This window comes from Pistacia vera, unplaced genomic scaffold (genome assembly GCF_008641045.1).
Source record: "Pistacia vera cultivar Batoury unplaced genomic scaffold, PisVer_v2 Contig129, whole genome shotgun sequence".
Lineage (NCBI taxonomy): Eukaryota > Viridiplantae > Streptophyta > Magnoliopsida > Sapindales > Anacardiaceae > Pistacia > Pistacia vera.
This window is the reverse complement of record NW_022195346.1, coordinates 1,862,358-1,876,576: the sequence shown is the minus strand read 5'-3', so window position 1 is coordinate 1,876,576 and position 14,219 is coordinate 1,862,358. Positions and strand designations below refer to the sequence as shown.

The 14,219-nt window shown below is 33.5% G+C and overlaps 1 protein-coding gene across 1 annotated transcript; it reads right to left on the bottom strand.

Annotated features, from left to right (window-relative positions):
• Positions 1-8,216: 8,216 nt before the first annotated feature.
• LOC116121888 (TMV resistance protein N-like) lies at positions 8,217-10,335 on the bottom strand. Its single transcript, XM_031407794.1, has 5 exons — positions 10,121-10,335; positions 8,790-9,831; positions 8,626-8,644; positions 8,328-8,476; positions 8,217-8,234 (listed from the first exon to the last, which is right to left on the bottom strand). The coding sequence occupies exons 1-5, from the start codon at positions 10,333-10,335 to the stop codon at positions 8,217-8,219; spliced, it is 1,443 nt and encodes a 480-aa protein (XP_031263654.1).
• Positions 10,336-14,219: the final 3,884 nt, after the last annotated feature.

Genomic DNA, 14,219 nt, shown 5'->3' with positions numbered 1-14,219 from the left:
TTGATGGTCCCACTGAGGTGAGCTTATTTACAAATATTTATGCCCTTAAAGCTCGCTCTAAAGCTTCACTATAAGTATGAGGGGGCTCAGTTCCTGCCATCACATCATGGGCTATTTCCAGTTTTGGCCCATGAACAAACAAACTTATCTTTTCTCAACTCTGGTGTGTTTACTATACTGGGTACGAACCGTACAAGAGAGTTAAATCTTACAAAATACTCTTTTATTGTACTAGACCATTGCTTCAAACTGATAAATTCTTGGATCTTCTCATGAATCCGATCCACTGTTCTATATTCAGCCTCAAACAATCTTCTGAACTCTTCCCATGTCATAGGAACTAAATCATGGGTATCTTCCATCAATTCGCACCAAATTTGCGCATCACCTTGAAATAGAAAGCTTGTGTACAATATCTTTTCTCTGTCAGTCATGGGAAAAGTGTCATCGTGCGTTCCACGGACCTAAACCATTCATCTGCCTCTAATGGGTCCATGGTACCCCTAAATTCAAACGGTTGGTGTTGGCTTGGTAGTCCATAAATAGGCTCAATACAATTCTACACTATCGGAGGTACCAGCCTTTCTCTTTCTTCCCTAGTGGTCGGTACACAAATAGGGGTTTCAACTCTCTCTGGTACAACTCTCCCATGACTTTCTACTAACACTTGTTGTACAATACTACAAATTCTCGCCTCATCAAGGGTAGGAGGAGTAGGTTCTGGCGGGTTGGAGGTTTCCCCCGCACTCATCGCATTCTTACTACCTACTCAGATTCTACGTCTCATCTACAAAACAACCACACTTGAATCAACTCAAATAACTTAACTACTACTAGAAGTAAGGAAAGAAATAATTTTACAATGGTCGGCTATAGAACGTCAGCGCTGCGGGAGGGGCACACTATCAAATCCCAAAATCATTACTCTGATACCAAATATGTAATGACTTTCTTTCTAACTAGTATACTCGTTAAATAACAATAAAACTAACTAAATATATATAAGAGAATATATACATATAAACGAGTGTAACACCCACAGTGAGGTTTGTAACCTATTTTACACTTGTTTGCCCATAGTTAAGCTTATATGCTTTTAGCGTTGCTTGGTTACCCTTAGTTTTGGTAAAGGATTGGCGAAGTTGGAAATTACAGACTTTGCCACGGCAAAGAAGAAAGGTCGCCACAGCGATGCTGGCTAGAATTCTTGAGAAAATTCTAGAGAAATTTCCTTAGGGGCAAAGTGACCATTCTACCCCTAATTGTTGTAAATGTGGGAGGTTAAAAGTAAGGAAATTTTTATGGAGAATGCAATGAAGGTAAGGGCATTTTTATAAATGATTGAAGGGCAAAGATGAAATTTTGAAGAAAGTGTAAGGGTAAAATGGGAAAGCATGCCTATAATATGAGATATTAAGGGTTCAAGCACAAAAACCCTATCATTCTCTAGTCCCTCACACGCCATCTTCACTCTCAATTCTCTCAATTACTTCATCAATTTTCAAGGCATTTTAGAAGACATTTAGTTGGATTTTTGGTAGAGATTCAATTTTAAGCATCTCAAGAGAAAAAGGAAGTCTACCAAAGAGAGAGAGGTTCTAGTGAAAGTACTCAAGTACAAGGTAAGTAAATCCAACCGAAGTTATGATGTGAGAAATCAATTGATGTAGAGACTTTATACATGTATTTGTATGCTTATGATATTGAGAATTGTTGATGAGAATGATGGTTGTGGATGAGTATTCTTTAGCCATGAGAAGTGGACCTTGTTGCATGGTGATTGATAGAAGTTGGGTTAAATTTAGAAAGAGTTTAAGAAGAATTATGAAGTGTATTTTCCTGGCCAGGTTTAGCGTTGATTTAAGGGAGTTTTACTCCAAATATTGGTGGTTTGAGAAAGAAGTAGAAAGTTAGCTAAGTTAGAGTTTGAGTGTGCATGCATTATGTTTGATGAAATGCCCAAGAGAAGTGTGTGCAAGCGTGTATTTATTTGCTATCTTGATATGAGCTTGTAGATGATAGAGAAAGACTTATTTTTATGCTACATGACATTCTTGCATTAAATATTTGCATCTAGAAAGAATAATAAGCATGAATCGTCTACATGCATACATATACATATGTATGAGAACTTAAAGAATAAAGAGAAAGAAAGAAAAGCACTAAAGAACAAAAAGAAAGAGAGAAGAGTGCTAAAGAAGAGAAAAGAACAGGTTGTTGCGATGGGGAACCCGTGAGTGACAAGAAGAAGAAGAAGATTCCCACATGTACATCACCTTTAGTGAGCGGCCTAAGAATAAGAAGAAGAATTTGTACGGCCCGTAAGAGTGCATGTGGATTAAGGCTGTACCCAGAAGAAAATACCTACATGCACACCACCTTAAATGAGTGACCTAAGAAGAAAAGAATTTGTACAGTCCGTAAGAGTGCATGTAGATGAGGACTGTACTCACTCACGCGGCCAAGGTTCCAAATCCATGCATCAACTGAGTCTGATCAACAAAGAATAAGAAAGAATAAGCAAGTAAGAAAGAAAAGAAAAGAAAAGAAAGAGAGAATAAAAAGCAAGAAAAGAAAAGAAAGAAAGAAACATAGAAAAGAGAAAGAAAACAGAATAAGAAATAGAAAAGAAGAAAGAAAATGCATCTTTATGCATTTGTGCATTGGCATCATATTTATGCATGATACCATGATTCCTATCATGAGTAGTGAGAAAATTAGAAGAAAGAAAGAACCGAGAGAACTAGAAAGAAAGAACAAAGAAAAGAATGAAAGAATAGTGAGAACTAGAAAGAGTCAAAGAATATAGAAAGAACAAAGAGAGAATGAAGAAGAAGAAAAAAAGTAATGTAAGGAAAGAATTCAAAGATTGAGCAACGGAGATAGAAGTATAGTGTAGCAGATTTACTTACTGAGCAACTAGTGCTCACCCCATTGTTTCTAAATGTTTTTGCAGAAAATAGGTGAGAAACGGGCGGATGGATATCGACAAGTGGAGAGAAATGGCATTACTGTCCACTGTTTTTAAGCTATTGTAAATGTTACTTTTGTTATGTAAAGAATTATATATATAAAATAAAGAAAAATTTTGGGCCCATTACTTTTCATTCTTATGCTTATGTATTGTTGTCAAATTATATATTTTCCAAGTATACTAGCTCGAAAGAAGGTATTACAATGAGTATAAAATTATGGGTCCATATTTAATTTTTTTTATACACAAAACTTATATATAATATAATAAAGTCTCAAAATAGTAACTAGACAGTTTGCCCAACCCTTCCGCTGCGCGATGTTTCAAGTGACCGCATCTCACTTGTCTCCTACAAAAACATTGAAAACAATGGGGTGAGCACTAATTGCTCAAAAAGTAAACCCGCTATGCTACCCTTCTCTCTCCGTTGCTTAAATTCTGAATTTCTTTCCTTACTTCACATTTCTCCATTCTTCTTTATTCTTTCTCTACTCTTACTCTATTTTTCTCTCTGTTCTTTCTCTATTCTTTCTATATTCTTATTTTTCACTACTTAGATAATGGGTTTGGTATTATGCATATATATGATGCAAATGCACAAATGCATAAAATGTGCATTTTCTTTTCTATTTTTCTTATTCTATTTTCTGTTTCTTTTCTGTATTTCTTTCTTTCTTTTCTGGTCTTTCTTTCTATTCTTTCTCATTCTTTTCTTTTCTTTCTTTCTCTTTTGCCGATCGGACTCGGTTGAGGCATGGATTTGGAACCTTGGCCGTGTGAGTGTATTCTTCTTTCTTGGGTATAGCCCTCATCCACATGCACTCTTACGGACTGTACCATTTCTTCTTTCTTATTCTTAGGCCGCTCACTAAAGACGGTGTGCATGTGGGGAAAATTCTTCTTGTCACTCATGGGTTCCCCATCGCAACAACCTTTTTTTTTTTTTTTTACACTTCTTTAAATAAAATTCAGATTTGAACTTCTTTAATATCCTCATTTCTTTCTATTTACTCTTTAACATTCTTTAGTGCTTTTTCATGCTCTTAGGAATATGTATGCATGTAGATGGTTTCATGCTTATAATTCTTTCTAAATTCACATGTTTAGATGCAATAATGCAATATGGAATGCAAACATGTCATTCTCTACCATCTACAAACGCATCTCAATATAACATATAATCATACTTATACAAACACTTCTCTTTGACATTTCATCAAACAACTTATGTGCACAAAGTAACTCTAATTTGGTATGTCTTTTCTAAGCCACCAAAAATTGGGAATAAAACCCGCCATATTTAACGCCAAACTTGTCCAAAATATACACTCCAAAATTTTCATTCCAATTCTTCCAAACTTCATCCAAACATTCATCAAAAATCAAATACACCAACACAACTTCTCATCGATAAGTTATAATCATCATTTAACACCAAATCCATTAACAATTCTTCATATAAAACATATATATGCATAAAAGAAATTCTTTACACAATATTACTTAATTCATACTTAGGGTAGGATTTACTTACCTTCTATGTGAGCAATCCAACACATTAAAAATCTTCTTTGATCCAACTCTCTTTCTCTTAAATCCTATGAACACAAATCATCAAAATTCAATACTTTAAAAATTAAAACTCAGTTCTTAGTGCAAGGATCTTACCTAAGGATGCTTGGGATTGAAAATCCACTTAAAAGCAGTGTTCTGAAAACTGGACCAGTTTGACCGGCAACCGACGACAAATCCGGTCCGGTATATATAAAAAACTGCTATTTGAAGTTAAACCAGATTGGACCGCGGTTGGACCCCCGGAATAGTGCCCAATCACGGTCCAATCGCCGTCAGATTCCGGCATCTTTCGACGAAGAAAACACCCTCATTCGACGGACGGCATCTCCAGGACCAAAACCATCCATTTTCAATCGCCGTCGTCCAGCCTTCGTCGATCGCCGTCCACCTAAAGTTTACGGCTTTACGCGACGTCGGATTTCTTTCGTTGATTCCGATGAGTTCCAATGCCGATGAAACTCCGTCGCACCACCATTTGAGTCGCCAGCACCTGCACATCAAAAGCCCCAAGATTCCATCTTCGATTGGCCGTCGATCGTCGGTGCCGCCACACTCACCAGAATCTTCACGTGATAGGGGTGTTTTAGATAGATTTCAAACCTTAAGTGAGTATTATATGGGTGTTTTTGATGAATTTCAAACCTCTAGGGACTAAAATGTAATTTTACAAATTACGGTCCAACCGACCGATCCAACCAGTCAAACCGGTCAAACCAGAAATCGAACCCTTGAACGGGTCATTGTTCGGTCTGGTTTTCAGAACATTGATTAAAAGTACCCAAAATCTATGAATTTCCTTGAAGAAGAATTGAAGAAATTGAGAGAATATGAAGGTGAAGGTGGCGTGAAAATGGATGAAGAGTGGCTATGGTTTCATCCTTCAATCCTTGATATAACATAATATTATATATTAGTTTTCCATTTTGCCCTTGCACTTTCTTTAAAATTTCATCTATGTCCTTTAGTCAATTACCATAATGCCCTCATTTTATTGCATTCTCCATGAAATTCTATCTCTTTTCACTCCCCACAATTTCAACTAATTTTGAATGAAAAGGCCATTTTACCCCTAATGAAATTTTAAGGCATTTTCTCAAAATAACTTTAACAAAAATTAACTAAAGGTATAAGAGCATAAGTTAGGTTACGTACTTCAATGTGAGCGTTACAGCAATACTAGTTAATATATGAGTAAACGACTTTTTCCCACCCAAAGTTTGCCGTAAAGACATTTTTTTACCCAAAAAGTTTCAAAATATCACCTTCCCATCCAAAGTTTATATTCCATTAATACAGATTTGTATCTCTTAATTTTGTTTGCTAAAGTTTCATTCACTCATTTGATCAATTCTAGCAATGTTATATCCAACTATTTCACAACAAATTATCTATAAAATCCAAAATCATGAATCAAATTTTAGGAATATCAATAAAACTAATTCATTAAATTTCATATAGTTTTTTAATTATACCTAATTCATAAGCTGCAAAAAGATTTAACTGAACTTCTCCTTCAGCTCCAATTTGAACTCCAAATCTAGCAGTAGTAGATCATCTACCTCATCTTCAAAAGCTTTCCCTTTACCAAAATGGAAAACATTACAAACCATTCATAAAATTAGCAAAAGAAAAAAGCAGAGAGCTCAATTTCAGTTTGTTGTCTTCAAAATTGAGCACTTTAAAATCTTCATAAACATTGGCAGTAGAGTTATTACTACTTCAAAAAGCCGCAAAAGTTATCCAGGCACTATACTATCAATTATAGGGGAGACGTCCAAGTGTTTATAAACTCAGTTAACAACAATTAATTTAGTGATATAAAACTCAATTGCGTCATTGCAACCTGAATTTTCAATAAATCATAAAATTTCTCAATCAATAATTGCCGACAAATTCAGTAAACCAAAACAATGAAACAAACCATAAATTTAATTAACATTTCCATATTATGCCAAAAAAACAGAGGATAAAGAGTTTTCCAAAGAAAGAACAAGTTTTTTTTAATATCAATAATAGACATGAAAGCAAATTATAATAGATAAATTACCATTAAGAGGCTCCAGCAGCCAAAAAGCACAATCAAGAAGAGGAATAAGTAACCAGCTCTTAAATAGCAATATGTGTCGGCGTTTGGTTCCACTTCCACCTCTTTAGATGTTCCATTTTCAATTCCACTTTCACTTCCACAAGTATTTTCATCGTGCAATCTCATTAAATCTTCATTGTCTGCTTTTGCTGTTTCACCTAAATATTCAGTACTGGTCATGTTGGGTTGTACATGTATTGGATGAACCCCACAACATTTCAATCTTAAACCTGCTTCTGGGCTTACTTTCTTTTTATCTAACAATAGGCTGAAATCAGATGAGGCAATTGTGCAGTCACCCTTAAGATCTATGCAAGGCGTATATCCTAATACTATGTGATTTGACCGCGGATAGCACACAAAACATCTCCAGCAAAACTTACCAATAATTCCGTAATTGCACCTACAATTGACTTCTACTAAAACAGCTCCTTGATTACTTGTCCCAAATGCAAGAACGGCCTATATAGCAAATCCAATCAACTTTCTGTTACTCCAATGTTGAGGTAGCCGGATAATAATTGAAGATCTTGAACTTTGATGGCTGAACCACCCAGGAATTTCACTCCCAGGTAAAGATAAGCTGATTTCATGTATTTCATCAAAATCCTGTAATATGAAATCAATCATGATATGATAGAGAGCGCACGAGAAGAAGAAAGAAGAGTAAAAAGAGGGAGTAACCTTTGCATAACAAAGTCTTAGTGCTACAGTTGCCATATTTTGAATTCTTTTCTGTGAATTTGTCAAAAAGTTGTTGTTTGCATTCTGATTCAGGTTCAAGCAGTTTGTAAATCTGAATGCTATAGGCCGGCCTGAAGATGAGCAAAGCCTTTCTGATATTATTTCCAGTTCTGCTTCATCCAATCCTTCTAGATTTGATGCAGGCAGTGCTATTGATTGGAGTTGCCTGCTATTGCTTGCATTTAAACGTTCTAGTTCCTGTGGAAGTTCTGGTATTGATTGAAGCTTCTTGCAACAGATTAACCGTAGGCATCTCAGCTGAAAAAGTTTCTTGATACTTGTAGGAAGATTCTCAAATATGTTTCCACTTAGATCTAATCTTTCCAATGAGGATAAACAAAAGAGAGCGTCGGGAATTTCTTTTATATTGCAGAAACGTAAGCATAAACTTTTAAATTCCTTCCAACATGTAAGAAAGGATGATAATTGACTTTTGGGTATTCTATAACGCCAAAGAGAAAGCATACGAAGAGATTTCAACTTAAAAATGCTTTTTGAAATACTCGTAAGCCTACCGCACTTCCACAGTCGTAATGTATCTAACTCAGATAAACACTCAATTGATGATGGCACTTCATCAATTGCTGTCCCAATTAAATTTAACTTTTTGATATTCCCCGAAATTTGTGGAAACATCTTGAGATTGCAGCAATAGGAGAGGTTAAGAGTGATAAGAGTTCTAAAATTTATGTTGCTCGGAAAAGTCCTAAGACTTTCACAGTGAGACAAATTTAAGATACGGAGGTTGTTGAGATATTGGATAGATAAGGGAATTTCAACCAAACTTTGGCAATGTTCACGCTCTGGACCATCTGAGTTATTAAGCTGATCAAGCAACTAGACATCTGAACCATGCTGTAGTAAAACATAATGATTGTAATGAATCAGAATCAACATTACAATACATTCTATAACAAAGAAATACATAATTAAACTATTGAATCATACCTTGTTATCTACCCAAAGTTGTACATCAACATTACTATACGGCAACTGGAGTTCAATAAGGTTTATTGGACTAAAATTTGATGGCAGTGTTTTCAATGGATATCCATGCCAATAGAGATATCTCAACTCATTGGGAAGATATTTTAGTCCTTGGGAAAGATGCACTTTAGAGATATTTAAAGACTCTTTAACTTGTTGATACGGTACATAGAATTTGAGAAATTTAAGATTTGGCATATTTTCAAAGGCTTCTGAACTTAGATGCAAGTTGGTATTTTGGACATATCTAAGAACAAGCCTTGAACTGCATCAGTCCCCTTCATATGAAAAAAAAAATATATATATATTAAGTCAGTATTAAAAAAACATAAAATTTTGCAAAATTTATAAAGATAATATGTGACTTCATTCCTTATCAGAAAATATTTTATAAGAAAGATAATCAAATTATTTAATTCTTACCATGTTATTCTTCAATACATGAAAGACATCATCGTGATTCCACAATCTACTACGTTTGCCAAGCTCTTTGAAGGATTCTTTACGAATAATTTCCCAACCCATTTCTTGTATTAAATCATGCATGTCTAGCTTGTTGTATGATATTGTTACAAGTGATTTCTCAATAAGGGCAGTCAATCCAACATGTGTAGAAAAGTAACAACTATCTAGTATTTTTGTTACGCGTTTGCTATTCTCCCCTTTAAAAAAGCATGCAATGTCAAGAAATATATCTTGCTCTTCATGATCAAGTCCATCATAACTAATCTTCAACACATTGTGAATTTTCGGATTAGAAATACTTTTTAATTTATGCAATACACTCTGCCAATCATGTACACTCTTTCGATATAGAGAGGAACCCAACACTTTGAGAGCTAAGGGGTTACCCTTGGCATAATCTACTACCTTGTTTGAGAGCTCCCAAAAATTTTGAGAGGGACATTTTTGCTTGAAGGCATAGCCAGAAAAAAGTTGAAGAGCTTCATGGTACTCAAACCCCTCAAGTTCATATATGTTTTCTACTCCATAATTGCAAAGCACTTGTTTATCTCTAGTGGTTGCAATGACTCTACTTCCTGGACCAAGTCGATCAATCCGTCCAATTAAAAATTCTATTTGTTCTATATCACTGACATCATCAAGGACAATGAATACCTTTCTGTATTGAAGTCTCTTCTTAATATATTCTGGTATAATTGGAGTGCCTAATGTGAGATCTTCTTCTTCTTCTAATATTTGAGAAAGAAGTTGATTTCGTATGTGTACTAGGCCACATTTGTCTGATTCTTCCCTAATATTTGCAATGAAGCAACAACCATCAAATTGACTAGAAAATTGGTTGAACACAACTCCAGATATAGTTGTTTTACCTATACCACCCATTCTCCAAATCCCTACAATTTTAACATCTAACAATTGAATGCACAATAATGACTTAATACGATAAATGCGAGAATCTATTCCAACAAGGCCTTCACAATCACTTTGAGGGTGATACGTCCTTCAATTTCTTCAGTATTTCTTTGACAATTTCAGCTACAAGTTTTGACTCAGGCCTAACAATACGAAGAAGAGAAATATTGAGTTTAAAGCAATGACCATAAAGAAGAGAAATATCATAAATGAAGATCGTAATGTTATTTAAGCGACTGAGATTGATAAAAACATTGTTAATTTATCAGAAGACCTAATTATAGCCGGTCATGTACCATTGGGTCTCAATTATATGATCATAGTCTAAAAATAAAAATAAATAGAAAATTTTATGCACAAAAAAAGAGTCAACTTACTTAATCACCATTGAATCCCATCCAGATAAATTGGATGCTTCAATCAAGGCAGCTCTCCATCTTTGGATTGTTTCAGGCATCTTTTTGAAATTTTTTTCATGCTTAGTAAAAGCATCTTTAAAGCTTCTAGTTTGTTTCTTCACATCAGATGGATTGACATGATAAAAGACCGGCATCACCATTTGACCATTCTTTTCCTTGCATTCAAGAATCATTACTAGTTCATCCAAACACCATTTGGAAGAAGCATATTCTCTTGAGAAAATGATTACAGAAATCTTTCATTTTTCAATTGCTTTCAAAAGTGCAGGCGAAATTTCATCTCCTTTCTTAAGTCCATCATCATCAATGAAGGTTTGTATCTTTTTCTGACAAAAAGCAGCATAGAGATGGCTAGTAAAGTTCTCACGAGTATCCTCACCTCTAAAACTAAGGAACACCTCGTATTTGTGTTGAAGGGTAGTGGAAGATGAAGATTTTGATGAAGCCATAGAGAAACAATGTCTAACTATGTGCAGCAATCACTTGATAAAAATTTTATTTGCTTTTGTATAGATTAGAATTTTCTTTGTTATTTTAAAATTTTGGAGTTGAAGATATTATCCAACATGATTTTGGCCTAATTATGACCATTAATTAACTCAATTTATTTTTCATTGATGCCAGGAGAGACATGAAGTGTTGGATTGCAAAAGAAGAAGACTTATTTTGAGCCAACGCCCAAGTCTTTATACATCTAATACTATATTATTAGCCACCTAATACATGATTAATTTATTACGATTTGGTTTATAAAAGTATTTGATTAACTAATTTGAAAAGAGATTATATTAAAATTTGAATATGAAATAATCGATATAAATTAATTCAAAAAGTAGGTGTATGTGACTTTTAAAAATCAAAAGCTGTCTATGAAATATTAATTATCAAAATACTTCCATTATTTTAGAATAACAATGATTTAATTAAAATAAAGGGTTAATAACTATAATTCCCTTTAGGTATGATAAATTGACAAAAATCTCTCTGTTGTTATAGAAATAACAAAAATCCCCCTACCATTAATTTTTTGGTGTTAAAATAAACAACAAAGGGGTTATTAAAGTAATGTGGAACCAACATAACTTTCCAAGTCATTGTAGTTACTTTGTTTCTATCGACAACTATTGACTTGGAAAAATGAATGGTTAATTAATTTCTATCAAGTTTCATTTACCTTGACTTGACTTGGAAAATACAATTGACTTTTGTGTTTACAACAGTATTGCAAAACCATAACTTGTCTTTTCTTTTAAAAAATAAAAAAAAAAACTGAAACCATAACCTTTAAAAAAAAACGTAAAATTTGAAATTATTCATTTATTCAGACATAAGACTCTAACAAACGTTTATTAGTAACAAATTGATTAAAACAAATTCAAAACATATCGTATTCATTATATTTTTCAACTTAATCAATGATATTTTTGAAATCTTGAGGCAAAGTTACGTCTTTCATTAAGAAATTAACATAACATCATAGGTCAAGTTAGAAAGAAATAAATTTCTTTGGGGAAATTTCCCTAACCTTATCTGCAAATAAGCAATTTGATTGAAAAGTCAAGTATTTAGACTTTAATGTCAGTGGAAATTTTGATAGAATATGAAATTCTAATATAGTAGCTGAAGAGAAATGAAACATACAATTAAAAGTAATACAGAAAAAAGAGGAAATTTTTTAGCTCAAAAGAAATTTGGGAAATGAAAAGTATTTAAGCGTAAGTAGAATGATTATAATTTGTCAAATTGAAATCTGAACCATTGAGTTTTTTAATTAATACACGGCCTAAGATCTTTGAAAGTTAATTTTCTAAGACTTTTCTAGTTTTATTACTATGCATTGGAAGTTAGAGTACGCGTTTTCCAGTAAGTGACTTTGAATTGATTATGTCAACCTAGAAGTAGAAATTGGCATGTATTATTTTTGTTTCAAATTTTAAAAATAATTTCAAGGTCAACAAAGTTAGTGAATTGAAAAGTCAAGTTCTAAGACCATATAACGCGGTTTCAGATTAATGTACTCATGATTTAAATATAATTGAAAGAGTAAGGCTACGTATACAACTGATGTGACAACCTTATATTTTTAACATACCATTTTCTCTAATTTATCTAGATTATTTGTAATTTAAAATCACCGATCACATTTAAATATATCAATTTGTATGGGTGAGCTTGTATGAGGAGTTTGTATATGTAAAATTATAACACTTAATCATATTTCATTATTGATTAAGTGTTTATCAATTAATGTCATCATATCATTTAAGAATGCAATATATAGACAACACACCCATTCTAAGTCAAGAACGTATCTATAACGTTATATTAGTTGTCATCATATCATTATATTATTTGTCACTAACTAATTTGAAAATCTGGAAAACGAAGTAAATTTGTTGAAAACTTTGTCAAGCAATCTGAAGTCTACAACTGGAACCGTGCAAGTCAACAGCTTTGATTTTATTAAGCAAAGCTAGAATATTGGAAATTTAAGCCATGGCTTCTTTACTTCAACATATATGCAGGCAATACCATCTCTATACTATATTATAAACAAAAATGGTAAGCATTATTGGTATCTCTCGTTCACTTTTTTGTTGCTTCCTCTTAATTATGGTCCTCCTCTTTAATCCATAGGCTACTTTTGCTGGGAGCACTCAAAGCAGTTAATATTCTCTCTCTCTCTCTCTCTCTCTCTCTCTCTCTCTCCATATACATGTTTTTGTTTTGTATAATATATATATAGGGAAGGATCAGCAGCCTCATTTTCTTTTTACATAAATAATCACACAAGTTTTAGGCCATTAGATCTTGCACTTTGGGTGATTGAGATTCTATGCAACTAGCACAGTGAATGCACTTTCAAAATAACATAATTTAGATTCAATTTCAGCCATTTAAATACTTTAATCTAATAGTTTAAGAGTTGTGTCAAATCTTATGTAAAAGAAACGGGGCTTTCGAATATCTCTTTGGGGTGTATAAAATTAACTAGTTAAGAGCTAATAAAGATAAATTTCTAATGTAAGAGGTTTTGTTAATATTTTTAAAGGGTTTATTACGTTTCACCATTTCTATTTTTGATTTTTTTTTAATGTATTTTCACGAGTAATGTATATGGAAGGAGACTTTTTTGGTTTTGAAAGGAAACTAGACTGCTGTCCAACCAACAAAAGGCAATCCCCATCCTGACTGTCCATCAGGAGGAGACTTCAGATAGTCCGAATGTTCCCTCGAGAAGATAGCATTGGATCACTAAAAACATACTAAAAATATATCATATGAATGCAAAACTACAAGTTAATGTTATAAATTTAGTCATAGAGATATGAGACTTGTCTTTGTTAGTTAATGACAGTTTGAGAATGACTTTGTTAAAAGTACCCAATAAAAGGATCAACGTTCATTTTATTGTTTTAGTTACTATGATATATAATCAACATTAAAAATCTGGTATATTTCTTTCATAAATCATTTGTTATAAAATTTATCTAACATATGTCTTTAAACTCTTGATTTAGATGCGTTGGTGGCTTTATGTCACATTCAAGGAATACTAGTGATTGTTGTTCTTCTAGATTCCTTTGAAAAATCAAATTAATTAATCAATAACAATAAAACTAGAAAAGAAGAAAGTCAGAAATAGAAAACTAAATCATGATTGTTGGGTACAAATTGTTAAGGCCCATAAGCCGAATGATTGTTGTAGAAGCAAAAAATCTATCTTTACGGAAATAGGGTCTGATCTTGTGAGGTTGAGGCAACCAATAATCCGCTACACCTGCACACGCGAGGAAACAAGTGTGAAGCAAATTAAAAACATCGGGGTGGTGTTTGCCATAGGCACTCTGACGCTCAAGTCAGTAAGGCTGAGTGAGGCTAATTTAGTGAGGATTAGGAAAAGAGAAGGTTACCAAAAGTCTAGTCGGAGACTATAACTACTGCTGTGATGCGAAGTTCTCAAGAGTGAGAACTACGGGGTTAGAAGGCGTAATGTTTCGTGCCCGTGGAAGGGCTGGCCTCTTGTTTATAGCAACTGTAGGATCTTTAAGTACTA